Here is a 13848-nt window from a genome sequence, read left to right as displayed (position 1 = left end):
TAATATACTCTGTGCAATTCAGAATATTCTGCAGAATATTATTAATATTATAATCTGCAGATAATTGTCATCATTATACTCCGGGCAATCCATGTTATTCTACGGACTATTATAATTCTACTTTGTGCAATCCATATTATTCTGCCGCTCAAAGCCACAGCCTTGTTGCTTTATCCCCAATCACTATTATTATTAATATACTCTGTGTAATCCATATTATTCTGCAGACTATTATTATTAATAATATAATCTAGAGATTATTAGCGTCGTTATACCCGGGCAATCCATATTATTCCACAGACTATTATTATTCTACTTTGTGCAATTCGTATTATTCTGCCGCTCAAAGCCACAGCCTTGTTGCTTTATCTCTGATCACTATTATTATACTCTGTGTAATTCATATTATTCTGCAGACTATTATTAATAATGTATTCTGCAGACTATTATCATCATTATACTCTGTGCACTCCAAACTATTCTGACGCTCAAAGCCACAGCCTTGTTGCTTTACCCTTTATCACTATTATTAATATACTGTGTAATCCATATTATTCTGCAGACTGTTGTCATTATTATACTCCAGGCAACCCATACTACTCCACAGACTATTATTATTCTACTTTGTGCAATCCATATTATTCTGCCGCTCACAGCCACAGCCTTGTTGCTTTATCTCTGATCACATGACTCCTCCTCTGTTCCCCGGGAGGTGGCGGCGGATTGTTTCCTCTCCATCATCTGTACATCACATTTGTTATTCTTGTGCCGATCTCAGGTAATCCCGGCGCTGCCACAGCCTCGCTCCCTTCTCTGTCAACAGCCCTGAGACCCGAGCAACTATGTCACCGCAGGAAGACAGGGGAGCGGAGGTGAGGACCCTCCCCGCGGAGGAGGTAGGTGAGGACCCTGGGGGGGGGGGAGGTGAGGACCCTCCTGGGAGGAGCAGAGGTGAGGACCCTCCCCGGGGAGCGGAGGTGTGGACCCTCCCGGGAGGGGGGAGGAGGTGAGGACCCTCCCGGGAGGGGGGAGGAGGTGAGGCCCCTCAGGGAGGGGAGTGGGGGGGGGGGGGGAGATGAGGACCCTCCCGGGGGAGAGGAGGTGAGGACCCTCCCGGGATGGGGGGAGAGGTGAGGACCCTCCCAGGGGAGAGGAGGTTTAGACCCTCCCTGAGGTTTGGGGGGGGGAGGAGGTGAGGACCCTCGGGGGGGGGGTGAGGACCCTCCGGGGGGGGGGGGGGGGGAGGAGGAGGTGAGGACCCTCCCGGGAGGGGGGAGGAAGTGAGGACCCTCGGGGGGGGGGGAGATGTGGACCCTGTCGGGGGAGAGGAGGTGAGGACCCTCCAGGGGAGCAGGAGGTGAGGACTCTCCCGGGATGGGGGGGGAGGTGAGGACCCTCCCGGGGGGAGAGGAGGTTTGGACCCTCCCGGGGGGAGAGGAGGTGAGGACCCTCCCGTGGGGAGCAGAGGTGAGGACCCTCCCGGGGGGGCAGAGGTGTGGGCCCTCCAGAGGAGGAGGAGATGAGGACCCTCCTGGGACGGGGGCGGAGTTGAGGACCCTCCCAGGGGAGAGGAGGTGAGGACCCTTCCGGGAGGGGGGAGGAAGTGGACCCTGTCGGGGGAGAGGAGGTGAGGACCCTCCAGGGGAGCAGGAGGTGAGGACTCTCCCGGGATGGGGGGGGAGATGAGGACCCTCCTGGGACGGGGGCGGAGTTGAGGACCCTCCCAGGGGAGAGGAGGTGAGGACCCTCCCAGAGGCCGCAGCCTGGACTGGAACAATTGTAAAGTGTTCCACCTTACTCAGGTGTTGTAGTTAAGTCACCCCCCCCAGAAATGGGGAGGGTGACTTAAGAATGCAAGTTCTCTTGCTTAGGGTCCTCCTATCCCCCTTGTCCCTGCTCCGCCTCCCTCTGTATAGTGAAGCTGTTGGCTCTATAGAGATCCTGTAGAAGAATCAATCGAAGAATAATACAAATATCAGGATTCAACAACTCCGATCCTTCAGAAGTTCTTCCCAAGAGGTTTTTTTAAATTGAATTTTGGTAAGCAAGTGTAATATTCCAATCGATCTTTTTTGCACTGCTGGAAGGCATTTATTTATTTCAGGTACTTATATAGCGCCGTCAGTTTATGCAGCACTTTACATATATATTGTACATTCACATCAGTCCCTAACCTTCAAGGGGTGTAAAATCTAAGGGCCCTAACCCTCAAGGGGTGTAAAATCTAAGGTCCCTAACTTACATTCATACATACACATACTAGGGACAATTAACCTACCAGCATGTTTTTGGAGTGGGAGGAAACCGGAACACCCGGAGGAAACCCACACAGGCACAGGGAGAACATGCAAACTCCAGGCAGGTGGTGCTGTGGTTGGGATTCGAACCGACAACCTGAGTACTGCCAGGCGGATCACTGCACTGTGTGCATTAGGCTAGATTTCCATTACTGCGTGTTGGGAGCGCTTGCAAAACCGTGCGAGCTCCTGACATGCACTGCCCTTCAGCAGAAACACGGGAGAGCCATTAAATATTACCGCCCCCCCCCCAGCCCTCCCCATGCATTGGCAACCACATGCATTTTTATACGTGTCAAACCACCACAAGGTACCGCAGCACAATGCTGTTCAGTGCGGCACAATTCGAACAAAGGATTGCAATTCATGCGGGTAGAGCAGCCTATTAAAATGAATGAGCCGCCCTACATACAGCACACGGCTGAAATGAGACTTACACCCCCCGGTCACATCAAACCCTACTTTGAAATCATGCGACTTGCAGCAAAGTCGCACGATTTCAAAGTCGGATGACATGCCAATTTCAGGTGCGATTTGCAAGACGTCTGACACAGATGTCTTTGCAAATCGCACCAAAGGTAGTGCATGGACTACTTTAGAAATCGGTGCGGCTCTGACCAAGTCTGAACCTCACCGATATGACCGCTCTAATTGCGGACAGTAGGCTCTGATTTGGCATGCGATTTGCAAGTCGCATGGCATGCAAATGGCATGCCAATTCACATCCAGTGTGACCGGGGTTTTAGGCTACTTTTCACACGTGTATATTTGCTGCATTTTTACTGTGCTTTTTACAGGATAGATGACTCAAAAACCGTACGAAAAACACAACGTAGGTGCGTTTTTGTCGTGTTTTCTATTTTCAATGAGGAGTTGTTGTTTTTTTTAAAGCACCAAACCTGCACTAAAAATTCAGCACGCAGGATTTTTAAAAAACGCACCGGACCCGCAACAGATCATTGTGAAGCATTCCATTAGGAATACATGGTCATGCATTTTTCTTTCTTTTTTTAATGCAAAAATGGAAGAAAACCGAATCAGTGTGAACGCAGCTTTGGGGGAGAATCACTGAGGGCCGTTCACATTATAGAAACGCAGTCCAGATTCGTCTCCGCATGCGCATTTTTGACACATTCCAGTGTGTTTTTTATGCATTCCAGTTCATTTTTTTGCCCTCTCTTTTTCAATTCAAATAGGGACATGTGCGTTTTTTGTGCTTTTTTGGTGCATTTTTTATGCGTTTTACTGCAAGCACTGATGTGAACTATGACATTGACAACTATATCACCTACTTTCTGTGCATTTTTAATGCAGAAAAAAAGCAACTGAGACGCATGTCGCGTGAACTGGCCCTACTGGAGCCCTCAGAATCTGATGCGGCTGTGCATGGCAGCCAATCAGCTTCTAACTTCAAGTTGTTCAATTAAGCTTTGGCGATAAGACCTGGAAGCTGATTGGTTTCTATGCAGAGCTGCACCAAATTTTGCACCCTCCGGTTTTAGTATATAACCCCCTTAGCAGGGGTGGACTGACAACTCATGGGGCCCCTGGGCAATAGGGGATCATGGGGCCCCCGGGCAATAGGAGATCATGGGGCCCCCGGGCAATAGGGGATCTTGGGGCCCCCAGGCAATAGGGGATCATGGGGCCCCTGTGTCCTTGCCCAAACTCAAAAAAGCCTATGAAAAAGGTACCAGGGGCATCTCATGGGGCCCCCTACTGACCCCGGGCCCTCGGGCAGTGCCTGAGTTTCCAAATAGTCAGTCCGCTCCTGCCCCTTAGCCTAGGTTTACACCCCAGTGATGCTGCATAATCATGCACTTTCAGTGCATTTTTACATGCTTTCATGCTTTATGCGTTTATTTTTTGGCAGAAGGAGGAGGCTGGCTTTTAATCACAAAACAGAAAAATGCACTGAAAATGCACTAAAAATGTGTTCACCCGAGGTTCACACCTAAGCGTTTTCTGCAGAAACGCACTACAGTCCATTTAACATGATTTCCTATGGGACACGTTCACATTTTCGCATTTTCACCCGCTGCGTTTTTGGAAAGGGTCGGGGACTTTTTTGAATGCAAAAAGTTGCGTTTTTATAGACTTCAATGGAAATGCTGCAGAAAAGCATATATTGCATTTTTGCTGCGCTTTGCATTTTAAATCTGCCTAGTAACAAGAAAAATAGAACAAAAAAGCAGAACGCAGCAAAAGCGCGACAAAACCTCAAAACACAATGCAGAAACGGCTCGAACGCAACCTGCATAGGTGTGAACCCAGCCTTATGGAAGCATGCTGCACCTGCACCTCTTCAAAAAAAAAAATTGCACTGCCCCAAGTTGTATTGATTAGAACAGGCACCACAGGGAATAATGCGATTTGCATTTTAATTCTGCCTAGCAACAAGAAAAATAGAACAAAAAGCAGAACGCAGCAAAAGTGTGACAAAACCTCAAAACACAATGCAGAAACGGCTCAAACACAACCTGCGTAGGTGAACCTAGACTTACGTGCGTTTTTCATGTGCTCTCATAGAAATAAAAAAAAGGCAGCATGCTGCACCTGCACCTCTTCAAGAAAAAAAAATTGCACTGCCCCAAGTTGTATTGATTAGAACAGGCACCACAGGGAATGTGATTTGCATTTTAATTCTGCCTAGCAACAAAAAAAAAAATAGAAAAACAGAACGCAGCAGAAACGCAGCAAAACCTCAAAACGCAATGCAGAAATGGCTCAAACACAACCTGCGTAGGTGTGAACCTAGCCTCACCTGCGTTTTTCATGCGCTCTCATAGAAATAAAAAAAAAGCAGCATGCTGTAACCTGTACCTCTTCGAGAAAAAAAAATTGCAATACCCCAAGTTGCATTGATTAGAACAGGCATTACAGCAACTAATGCGATTTGCATTTTAAATCTGCCTGGCAACAAGAAAAAGAGAACACATCAAAAACGCAGCAAAACGCAATGCAGAAACGGCTCAAACACAACCTGTGTAGGTGTGAACCTAGACTTACGTGCGTTTTTCATGAACTCTCATTGGAATAAAAAAAAAGGCAGCATGTAGCACCTGCACCTCTCCAAAAAAAAAAAATGCACTACCCCAAGTTGCATTGATTAGAACAGGCACCACGAGGAAATAATGCGATTTGCACTTTAAATCTGCCTAGCAACAAGAAAAATAGAAAAACAGAACACATGAAAAACGCAATGCAGAAACGTCTCAAAGCCAACCTGTGTAGGTGTGAACCTAACCTAATGTGTTCTTCATGCGCTCTCATTGAAATAAAAAAAAAGGCAGCATGCTGCACCTGCACCTCTTCGAAAGAAAAAAAATTGCACTACCCCAAGTAGAACAGACACCACAGGGAATAATGCGATTTGCATTGTCGCACATGTCAGCACACTGGCAGATGCACGGGGTGGGGGGGAAATCGCAGTAGTGTGAATGGATCTGTAGGGTCCGGTCACATGTGGTTGTGTTCTGATATAGAAGTCGCAGCGCGTTTATCCCCCACTGAGCTCAGAATGAACTCGCTGCATAGATCCTGGTATCTGGAAGCAAATCCAACTGCAGGTTAGTACTGGGAGGGGGGGAATTGCAGTAGTGTGAATGGATCTGTAGGGTCCGGTCACATGTGGTCGTGTTCTGATATAGAAGTTGCAGCGTGCTTCTCCCCCACTGAGCTCAGAATGAACTCGCCGCATAGATCCTGGTATCTGGAAACAAACCTGACTGCAGGTAAGGGGGGGAATCGCAGTAGTGTGAATGGATCTGTAGGGTCCGGTCACATGTGGTCGTGTTCTGATATAGAAGTCGCAGTGCGCTTCTCCCCTACTGAGCTCAGAATGAACTCGCTGCATAGATCCTGGTATCTGGAAGCAAACCCAACTGCAGGTTAGCACTGGGAGGGGGGGAATCGCAGTAGTGCAAATGGATCTGTATGGTCAGGTCACATGTAGTCGTGTTCTGATATAGAAGTTGCAGCGTGCTTCTCCCCCACTGAGCTCAGAATGAACTCGTCGCATTGATCCTGGTATCTGGAAGCAAACCTGACTGCAGGTAAGGGGGGGGGGGGACAACACCTTTAGGAATTTTTTTAAAAGGAAACTTTTTGAAATGCCTAATCCTATTTTATTTTCTTTCTGCCAGGACGGGATGGAAGTTGTGGGGGGGTCGCCCTAGGAGGAATATATACCTGGAAGTTGTGGGGGGGTCGCCGTAGGAGGAATATATACCTGGAAGTTGTGGGGGGGTCGCCCTAGGAGGAATATATACCTGGAAGTTGTGGGGGGGTCACCGTAGGAGGAATATATACCTGGAAGTTGTGGGGGGGGTCGCCCTAGGAGGAATATATACCTGGAAGTTGTGGGGGGGTCGCCCTAGGAGGAATATATACCTGGAAGTTGTGGGGGGGGATCGCCCTAGGAGGAATATATACCTGGAAGTTGTGGGGGGGTCACCGTAGGAGGAATATATACCTGGAAGTTGTGGGGGGGTTGCCCAAGGAGGAATATATACCTGGAAGTTGTGGGGGGGTCGCCCTAGGAGGAATATATACCTGGAAGTTGTGGGGGGGTCGCCCTAGGAGGAATATATACCTGGAAGTTGTGGGGGGGGGTCGCTGTAGGAGGAATATATACCTGGAAGTTGTGGGGGGGGGTCGCCCTAGGAGGAATATATACCTGGAAGTTGTGGGGGGGGGTCGCCCTAGGAGGAATATATACCTGGAAGTTGTGGGGGGGTCGCCGTAGGAAGAATATATACCTGGAAGTTGTGGGGGGGGGGTCGCCCTAGGAGGAATATATACCTGGAAGTTGTGGGGGGGTCGCCCTAGGAGGAATATACACCTGGAAGTTGTGGGGGGGGGTCGCCTTAGGAGGAATATATACCTGGAAGTTGTGGGGGGGTCGCCGTAGGAGGAATATATACCTGGAAGTTGTGGGGGGGGGTCACCCTAGGAGGAATATATACCTGGAAGTTGTGGGGGGGGTCACCCTAGGAGGAATATATACTGGAAGTCATTGCACATCTCACCCAGAGCAGACCCCCGCTCGCCCCGCTCCCCCCGCTCGCCCCGCTCTGCCATTACCTTGGGCATGTGAAGTTGGACAAGTGGCAGCTTGCGGAATGAAAGAAGAAGAAGTCATCCAGGGTTATCCCAGCCTGGTCTACTCACCACCACAGCCCGATGATGTTGGCCGGACACAGGAGGATGAAGAACAGTCCCAGCTGAGTCCTGGAGAGGGGCACCATGATTCCTCCTGGCCAAGGTGGCCGCAGACAGGGGCGCACACAAAAAATAAAAAAGTATCCGGATTCTGCTTCTTCTTCTTCTCCACAACTCAGCCAGGCAGCCAAGAACACACAAGGAGCTAGGTCAACAAGTAGAAAACTCCAAGGAATGCCTGGATTTTTTCCCTATGGGGATGGATGAGAAGGTGGGAGGACAGTAGCAGAGCTGAGCCTGGTTGGGGGGGGGGGGAGGCTGGGGTGGGGGGGGGACAAGTGTTGGAGAGGGGCAGCGGCTCCCAGGTGGCTCCAGAGCGCAGGCAGCAGCGGGCATGGACTGTCCTGAGGACTGGCAGAGCAGAAAGGGGAACCCGTTTGGGAGGAACAGAGAGAAGGGTCTGGGGTGGAGAGGAGGAGGTGAAGAGAGGCAAGGAGCAGGGAGGAGGGAGAGGAAGAGATAGAGGGAGGTGAATCCACACCATTATTAATCCTGCTTCCATCAAAACTCATTCTGCGTCGCCCCCCAAAGGCACCCAAAGGGGGGTCGATGAAAATCGGCAGCGTGTGTATAGCGTGCAGACGGCCGCGACCCATCCTAAACGTTTTGAAGTCAATTGGCCAGACGTGGTTTTTTGTCATCTTTGTGCAACCGAATCCGTTTGGAAGCAACGCACGCATGGAGCCCGCGTTCGCACTCATGCGGTGCGGCAAACTAGGCGAATCCTGTGCGTTTCCCGCACCGAATTGCAATCAGTCAATTGGCCAGATGTGTTTTTTTGTCATCTTTGTGCAACTGGAAGCAACGCATTGAGCCCGGGTTCCCACTAATGCGGTGCGGGAAATGCGGTGAATTCTGAGCGTTTCCCGCACCACATTGCAATCAGTCAAACGCAGCGAATTCTGTGCGTTTCCCGCACCACATTGCAATCAGTCAAGCGCTGCGAATTTTGTGCGTTTCCCGCACCACATTGCAATCAGTCAAACGCTGCGAATTCTGTGCGTTTCCCGCACCGAATTGCAATCAGTCTAGCCAGATGTGTTTTGTTTGTCATCTTTGCGCAACTGGAAGCAACGCACGCATTGAGCACTGGTTCGCACTAGTGCGGTGCGGGAAACACGGCGAATTCTGTGCGTTTCCCGCACCGCATTACAATCAGTGAAACCTGGCAAGTTCTGTGCGTTTCCCGCACCGCATTGCAATCAGTCAAACGCGGCGAATTCTGTGCATTTCCCGCGCCGCATTGCAATAAGTCAAATGTGACAAGTTCTGTGCGTTTCCCACACCAAATTGCAATCAGTCAATTAGCCAGATGTGTTTTTTTGGTCATCTTTGCACAACTGGAAGCAACGCACGCATTGAGCCCTGGTTCGCACTAGTATGGTGCGGGAAACACGGCGAATTCTGTGCGTTTCCCGCACCGCATTGCAATCAGTCAAACGTGGCGAATTCTGTGCGTTTCCCGCACCGCATTGCAATCAGTCAAATGTGGCATGTTCTGTGCGTTTCCTGCGCCGCATTGCAATCAGTCAATTGGCCAGACGTGTTTTTTGACATCTTTGTGCAACTGAATCCTTTTGGAAGCAACGCACGCATTGAGCCCGCGTTCGCACTAATGTGGCGCGGGGAAATGCACCGAATCCTGTGCGTTTCCCGCACTGCATTGCAAGCAGTCAATTGGCCAGATGGGGTTTTTTTTACATCTTTGTGCAACTTAATCCTTTTGGAAGCAACGCACGCATTGAGCCCGGGTTCGCACTAATGCGGTGCTGCGAATCCTGTGCGCTTTCCACACCGCATTGCAATCGCGCGCATCCGTGCGATCTGGTACGGGTGTCAGTGTTAAATTAACGACACCCCGAAACAGATTGTGATTACCAGAATTCTCACCCATGTGATGCAAATCAGACGCGGGGGAAAATAAGGGTCCTGCAGCTTTTTGGTGCAAATGAAATGCGATTGGAGCCATACAAAATGTACGGCTCCAATCACGCTGCACAGACATCGCATGTGATTTGCACAGGTGTGCGGTGCGATTCCTGTGCGAATCACGTGATGTGCTGCACTGCATCAGTGTGAATCAGGGCTGAAATTGATTTTGCTGTCAGTAACCACGTTTTGCCCGTGCCCGAGACACGCAGGGAAGAAGTCCCTGCACTTCTCCTGAAATGCAGCCCGCACGGGAACCTCGGTTCCCAGTACAGTTGCGATTCCCAGTGCGGGTGGCGTGCCATTAGAATTAATGGCACCCGCCCGTGGGTGCAGGTGGTGCGGCTGCACAGATTTTTGTGCGGATCCTCAGCGGCACCAACCGCACAGATGTGAACCTAGCCTTAGAGAGGGTTCACACTTGTGCGGCGCGGTATTTGCATTCCTCTGCAAATTACATGCGAATTCTGTGCGCTGCGATTTGAGCCGTACATTTTGTATGGCTGAAATCGCACCGCATCCGAACCAAAAAAAGTGCAGGACCCTTTTTTTGTCTGCACCAGAATTGGATCGCGTGGGATTCTGCACATCGCACCGCATTTCGCGAGCTGATTTTGGGCTGTTGTTAACTTAAAATACACACCTGCGGCGGTTCGTATGAACGGGGGTGCGATTATGATGCGGTACGGAAATCGCACAGGAACTGATGAAAATTCTGCACCGCATCAGTGTGAACCCGGGCTGAAGGTGGAGTGTCCGCACATGTATGGTGCACAAATGACCGCGACAGACCTTATCAAAGGAGGAAAGAAGAGAAAGGAAATGGTTAAGCCCCGGTGCACACTGGTGCGTCTTTTAAATTGCACTGCTTCAAAGCCGCATATCAGTGGGGTTTTTGCCAGGGGCGGACTGACCACTCGGGCAGTGCCCGAGGGCCCGGGGTCAGTAGGGGGCCCCGTGAGATGCCCCTGGTACCTATCATAGGCTTTTTTGGGTGTGGTTTGAGCGTGGGCGAGGACACAGGGGCCCCATGATCCCCTATTGTCCGGGGGCCCCATGAGTTGTCAGTCCGCCCCTGGTTGTCGCATCATCCCTGTAAAACTGAACACATATTAATGGCTCAGGTTCTGAGGCTCATTTACCCCAAGTTCACACCTAAGCGTTTTCCGCAGCGTTTTGCAGAAACGCACTACAGTCCATTTAACAAGATTTCCTATGGGACACGTTCACTTCAATGGAAATGCTGCAGAAAAGCATGTAGTGCGTTTTTTATGCGTTTTTTGTTTTAATCTGCCTAGCAACAAGAAAAAAACATGCAAAAGCTACAAAACCGCATGAAAGGGATCAAATGCAAACTGCATAGGTGTGAACCTAGCCTTACACCGCAATTACATTGGGTGCGACTTGGCATGCGATTTACAAATCGTGTGCCAAGTCGCACCCTGTGGTCTGCTATTAGAGCAGTCATACCGGTGCAGTTCCGACTTGGTTGGAGGTGCACCGATTTCTTAAGTAGTACATGCGCTACTTTTGGTGCGATTTGCACAGACATCGGTGTCAGACATCTTGCAAATCGCACCTGAAATCAGCATCTCCCCCGATTTTGAAATCGTGCAACTTCACTGTAAGTCGCACGATTTCAAAATCAGCTTTGATGTGACCGGGGGGGTTAATGCAGATAAGGCACTAAGGCAGGCCACACATGGGTCGAAATTCGATCGATTTTTCATCCAAAAATCGGACCTAAGAATAATCGGCCGTTTTTCGCTCTGTTAGTGGGGCAATAGCACCGGCCGATTTCCGAGGCTCCTCCCCTTATTCAGTGATCGGGCATGTTGGAAAATTCGTGAAAAACGACCGATTTTCGACTCAATGATGGTCAAATCGTACGATTGTCCAATTGGCTTCGAATCACTTTAGGTCTTTTGGGGGTTATTTACCAACATAAAGCATGCAATATCTGGTGCAGCGCTGCATGGCAGTTAGGCCGGCCTCTATCCTGGAGCTCCAGCCTGTAGGGGGCCCCTTGGAGTCATCACACACATTGCAACCACTGACACCACCACCGAGACCACCACTGACTCCACCACTGACACTACCACTGACTCCACCACTGACCCCACCACTGACTCCACCAATGACACCACCACCGAGACCACCACTGACTCCACCACCGAGACCACCACTGACTCCACCACTGACCCCACCACTGACTCCACCATTGACACCACCACTGACTCCACCACTGACACCACCACTGACTCCACCACTGACACCACCACTGACTCCACCACTGACCCCACCACTGACTCCACCACTGACACCACCACTGACTCCACCATTGACACCACGACTAACACCACCACTGACACCACCACCAAGACCACCACTGACTCCACCACTGACACCACCACTGACACCACCACTGACTCCACCACTGACACCACCACCGAGACCACCACTGACTCCACCACTGACACCACTACTGACACTACCACTGACACCACCACTGACTCCACCACTGACACCACCACTGACACCAATATTCATTTTTATCTGTCACGTGTTGTATCTTTGTATGAACTTAGCTTACAAAAAAATCGATTTGGCCAATTGACTTCAACTCGCTTTAGGTCTTTTGGGGGTTATTTACCAACACTGGAGCATGCAATATCTGGCACAGCGCTGCATGGCAGTTAGGCCGGCCATACATGGGTCGAAATTCAACCGATTTTTCATCCGAAAATCGGACCTATGAATAACCTATGAATTTTCGCTCTGTTAGTGGGTCAATGGCACCGGACGATTTTTGTGGTTCCTCCCCTTTTCGGTGATCGGGCATGTTGGAAAATTCGTGAAAAATGACAGATTTTCGACTCAATGATGGTCAAATTGTACGATCGTTTTTCCGAAAAGAATATGCGCATGAGCCATGACCTGGGAGGAACAGAAGTTTCGTCTGTTATATGGGGTGAACTTTATGACTCGGGCGGCTGATTTTCGAAATCATTGATGGCGCCATCGGATTACCGAGCGAACGACGTTTTCGATTTTCGTACGAAAAATCGTTCGGCATTCTAACCATGTATGGCCTGCATACGTGAGTTTATTTACCACCTTAATCAGCCACAGAACCCGGGTAATTAATACCTCTCCATCCAGAGATGTGCACTGGAGTCTCGGCCATCCCGGGACTCCCTCTCCTCATTGGCTGAGACAGCAACAGAACCCGGGTAATTAACCCCCCTGGCGGTATTCCCGAGTGTAGCTCGGGGTAAAGTTTCAGCACCACAAGCGGTAACCCCGAGCTACACTCAGGAATACACTGCAGCGTTGCTCCGGGATCTCTTCTTCTCTTACCTTGTCCTGCGCTCCCGCGATGTCCCTCCTGCAGTGTCCCCGGCAATGTCCTCCGGCCGATGCCGGCATCTGTCTTCCGGGTTTCGTTCCCTGCGACGTTGCGATGTACGGGGGACGGAACTGGCGGGAAATTTGAAAATTTTAAAAGGTGACATTCACTAAAATCACATAGTATAACATTCCTTTATCAAACCATTTCACATATATTTTGTCCCGAGTGCTTTGTCCGGCGCCCTGCCTGCATATTTACTGTTCTTTCTGCCTGGAAACTGAGAAACGTCCATGGCGTCCAAAAAGCGTCCCTTTAGGTCAAAATCGGTTTTAGACCGGCTAGAGAACAGCGATAGTAAATCAGAACCACTTGCAGAATTGAGTGATAATGATTCGTGGGGGAAATTCCTCATCAGACACTGAAAACGATTCTGCGACTTTACTCAGCGATGTGCGAACTTGGCGCTCTATTTCAAATTTCAGTGTTTTTGGTTTGATTATATTATTGAATGAAATTTTTTATTAATATTTTTTATGATTATTTATTAAATTATAATTTATGATTTCGTGTTTCAAGTTTTATCATCCCCGGGATGTTTACTAGACTCTTGTTCGGACAGATTTCAGTGAGTTATTCCTAAAAATTACAGGCCTACAATAAAAAAAACGACATATTTCCATGCAAAAAAAGTACCGCTTTGAGCACAGAAATACTGACATAATCATACCGCCAGGGAGGCTACTATGTGTTCGGCTTTAAAGGGATGAGGAGGCCACCCTACATAGGTGTCCGTTTATGAACCAGGGGTAATAGATCGCTGCTCAATTCTCCTGTGAATGCCGTTTATGAAGCATATGTAGATCAGTTCTCCAAACGCTGGAAAACGGCTGATTTTACTATAATCTCGCGAGATTACAGTAAAAGATCAGTTTACTAAGCAGAGGTAAATTATCTCTGCTTACTTTGCGGTTCCCCCGATTCTTCAGCTCTGGGCTGGAGAATCTGGAGGGAGAACACAGATCTCCAGTGAAGGGCTGAACATTTTTA

At 49.5% G+C, this 13848-nt stretch overlaps 1 protein-coding gene across 1 annotated transcript in view; it reads right to left on the bottom strand.

Annotated features, from left to right (window-relative positions):
- The window catches only part of WNT6 (Wnt family member 6), a 197581-nt gene extending 189712 nt beyond the window's left edge, over positions 1 to 7869 (bottom strand). The window contains exon 1 of the mRNA XM_089683575.1: positions 7470 to 7869. Within this exon, the coding sequence (XP_089539701.1) occupies positions 7470 to 7546 (77 nt within the window). The 5' untranslated portion in view covers positions 7547 to 7869. The remainder of the gene's footprint in view (positions 1 to 7469) is intronic.
- Positions 7870 to 13848: the final 5979 nt, after the last annotated feature.

Source organism: Staurois parvus, unplaced genomic scaffold (genome assembly GCF_062004578.1).
Source record: "Staurois parvus isolate SC_StPar_1 unplaced genomic scaffold, SC_StPar_1.0 ptg000315l, whole genome shotgun sequence".
Lineage (NCBI taxonomy): Eukaryota > Metazoa > Chordata > Amphibia > Anura > Ranidae > Staurois > Staurois parvus.
The sequence above is the reverse complement of the archived record's forward strand: the minus strand, read 5'-3'. Positions and strand labels throughout refer to the sequence as shown.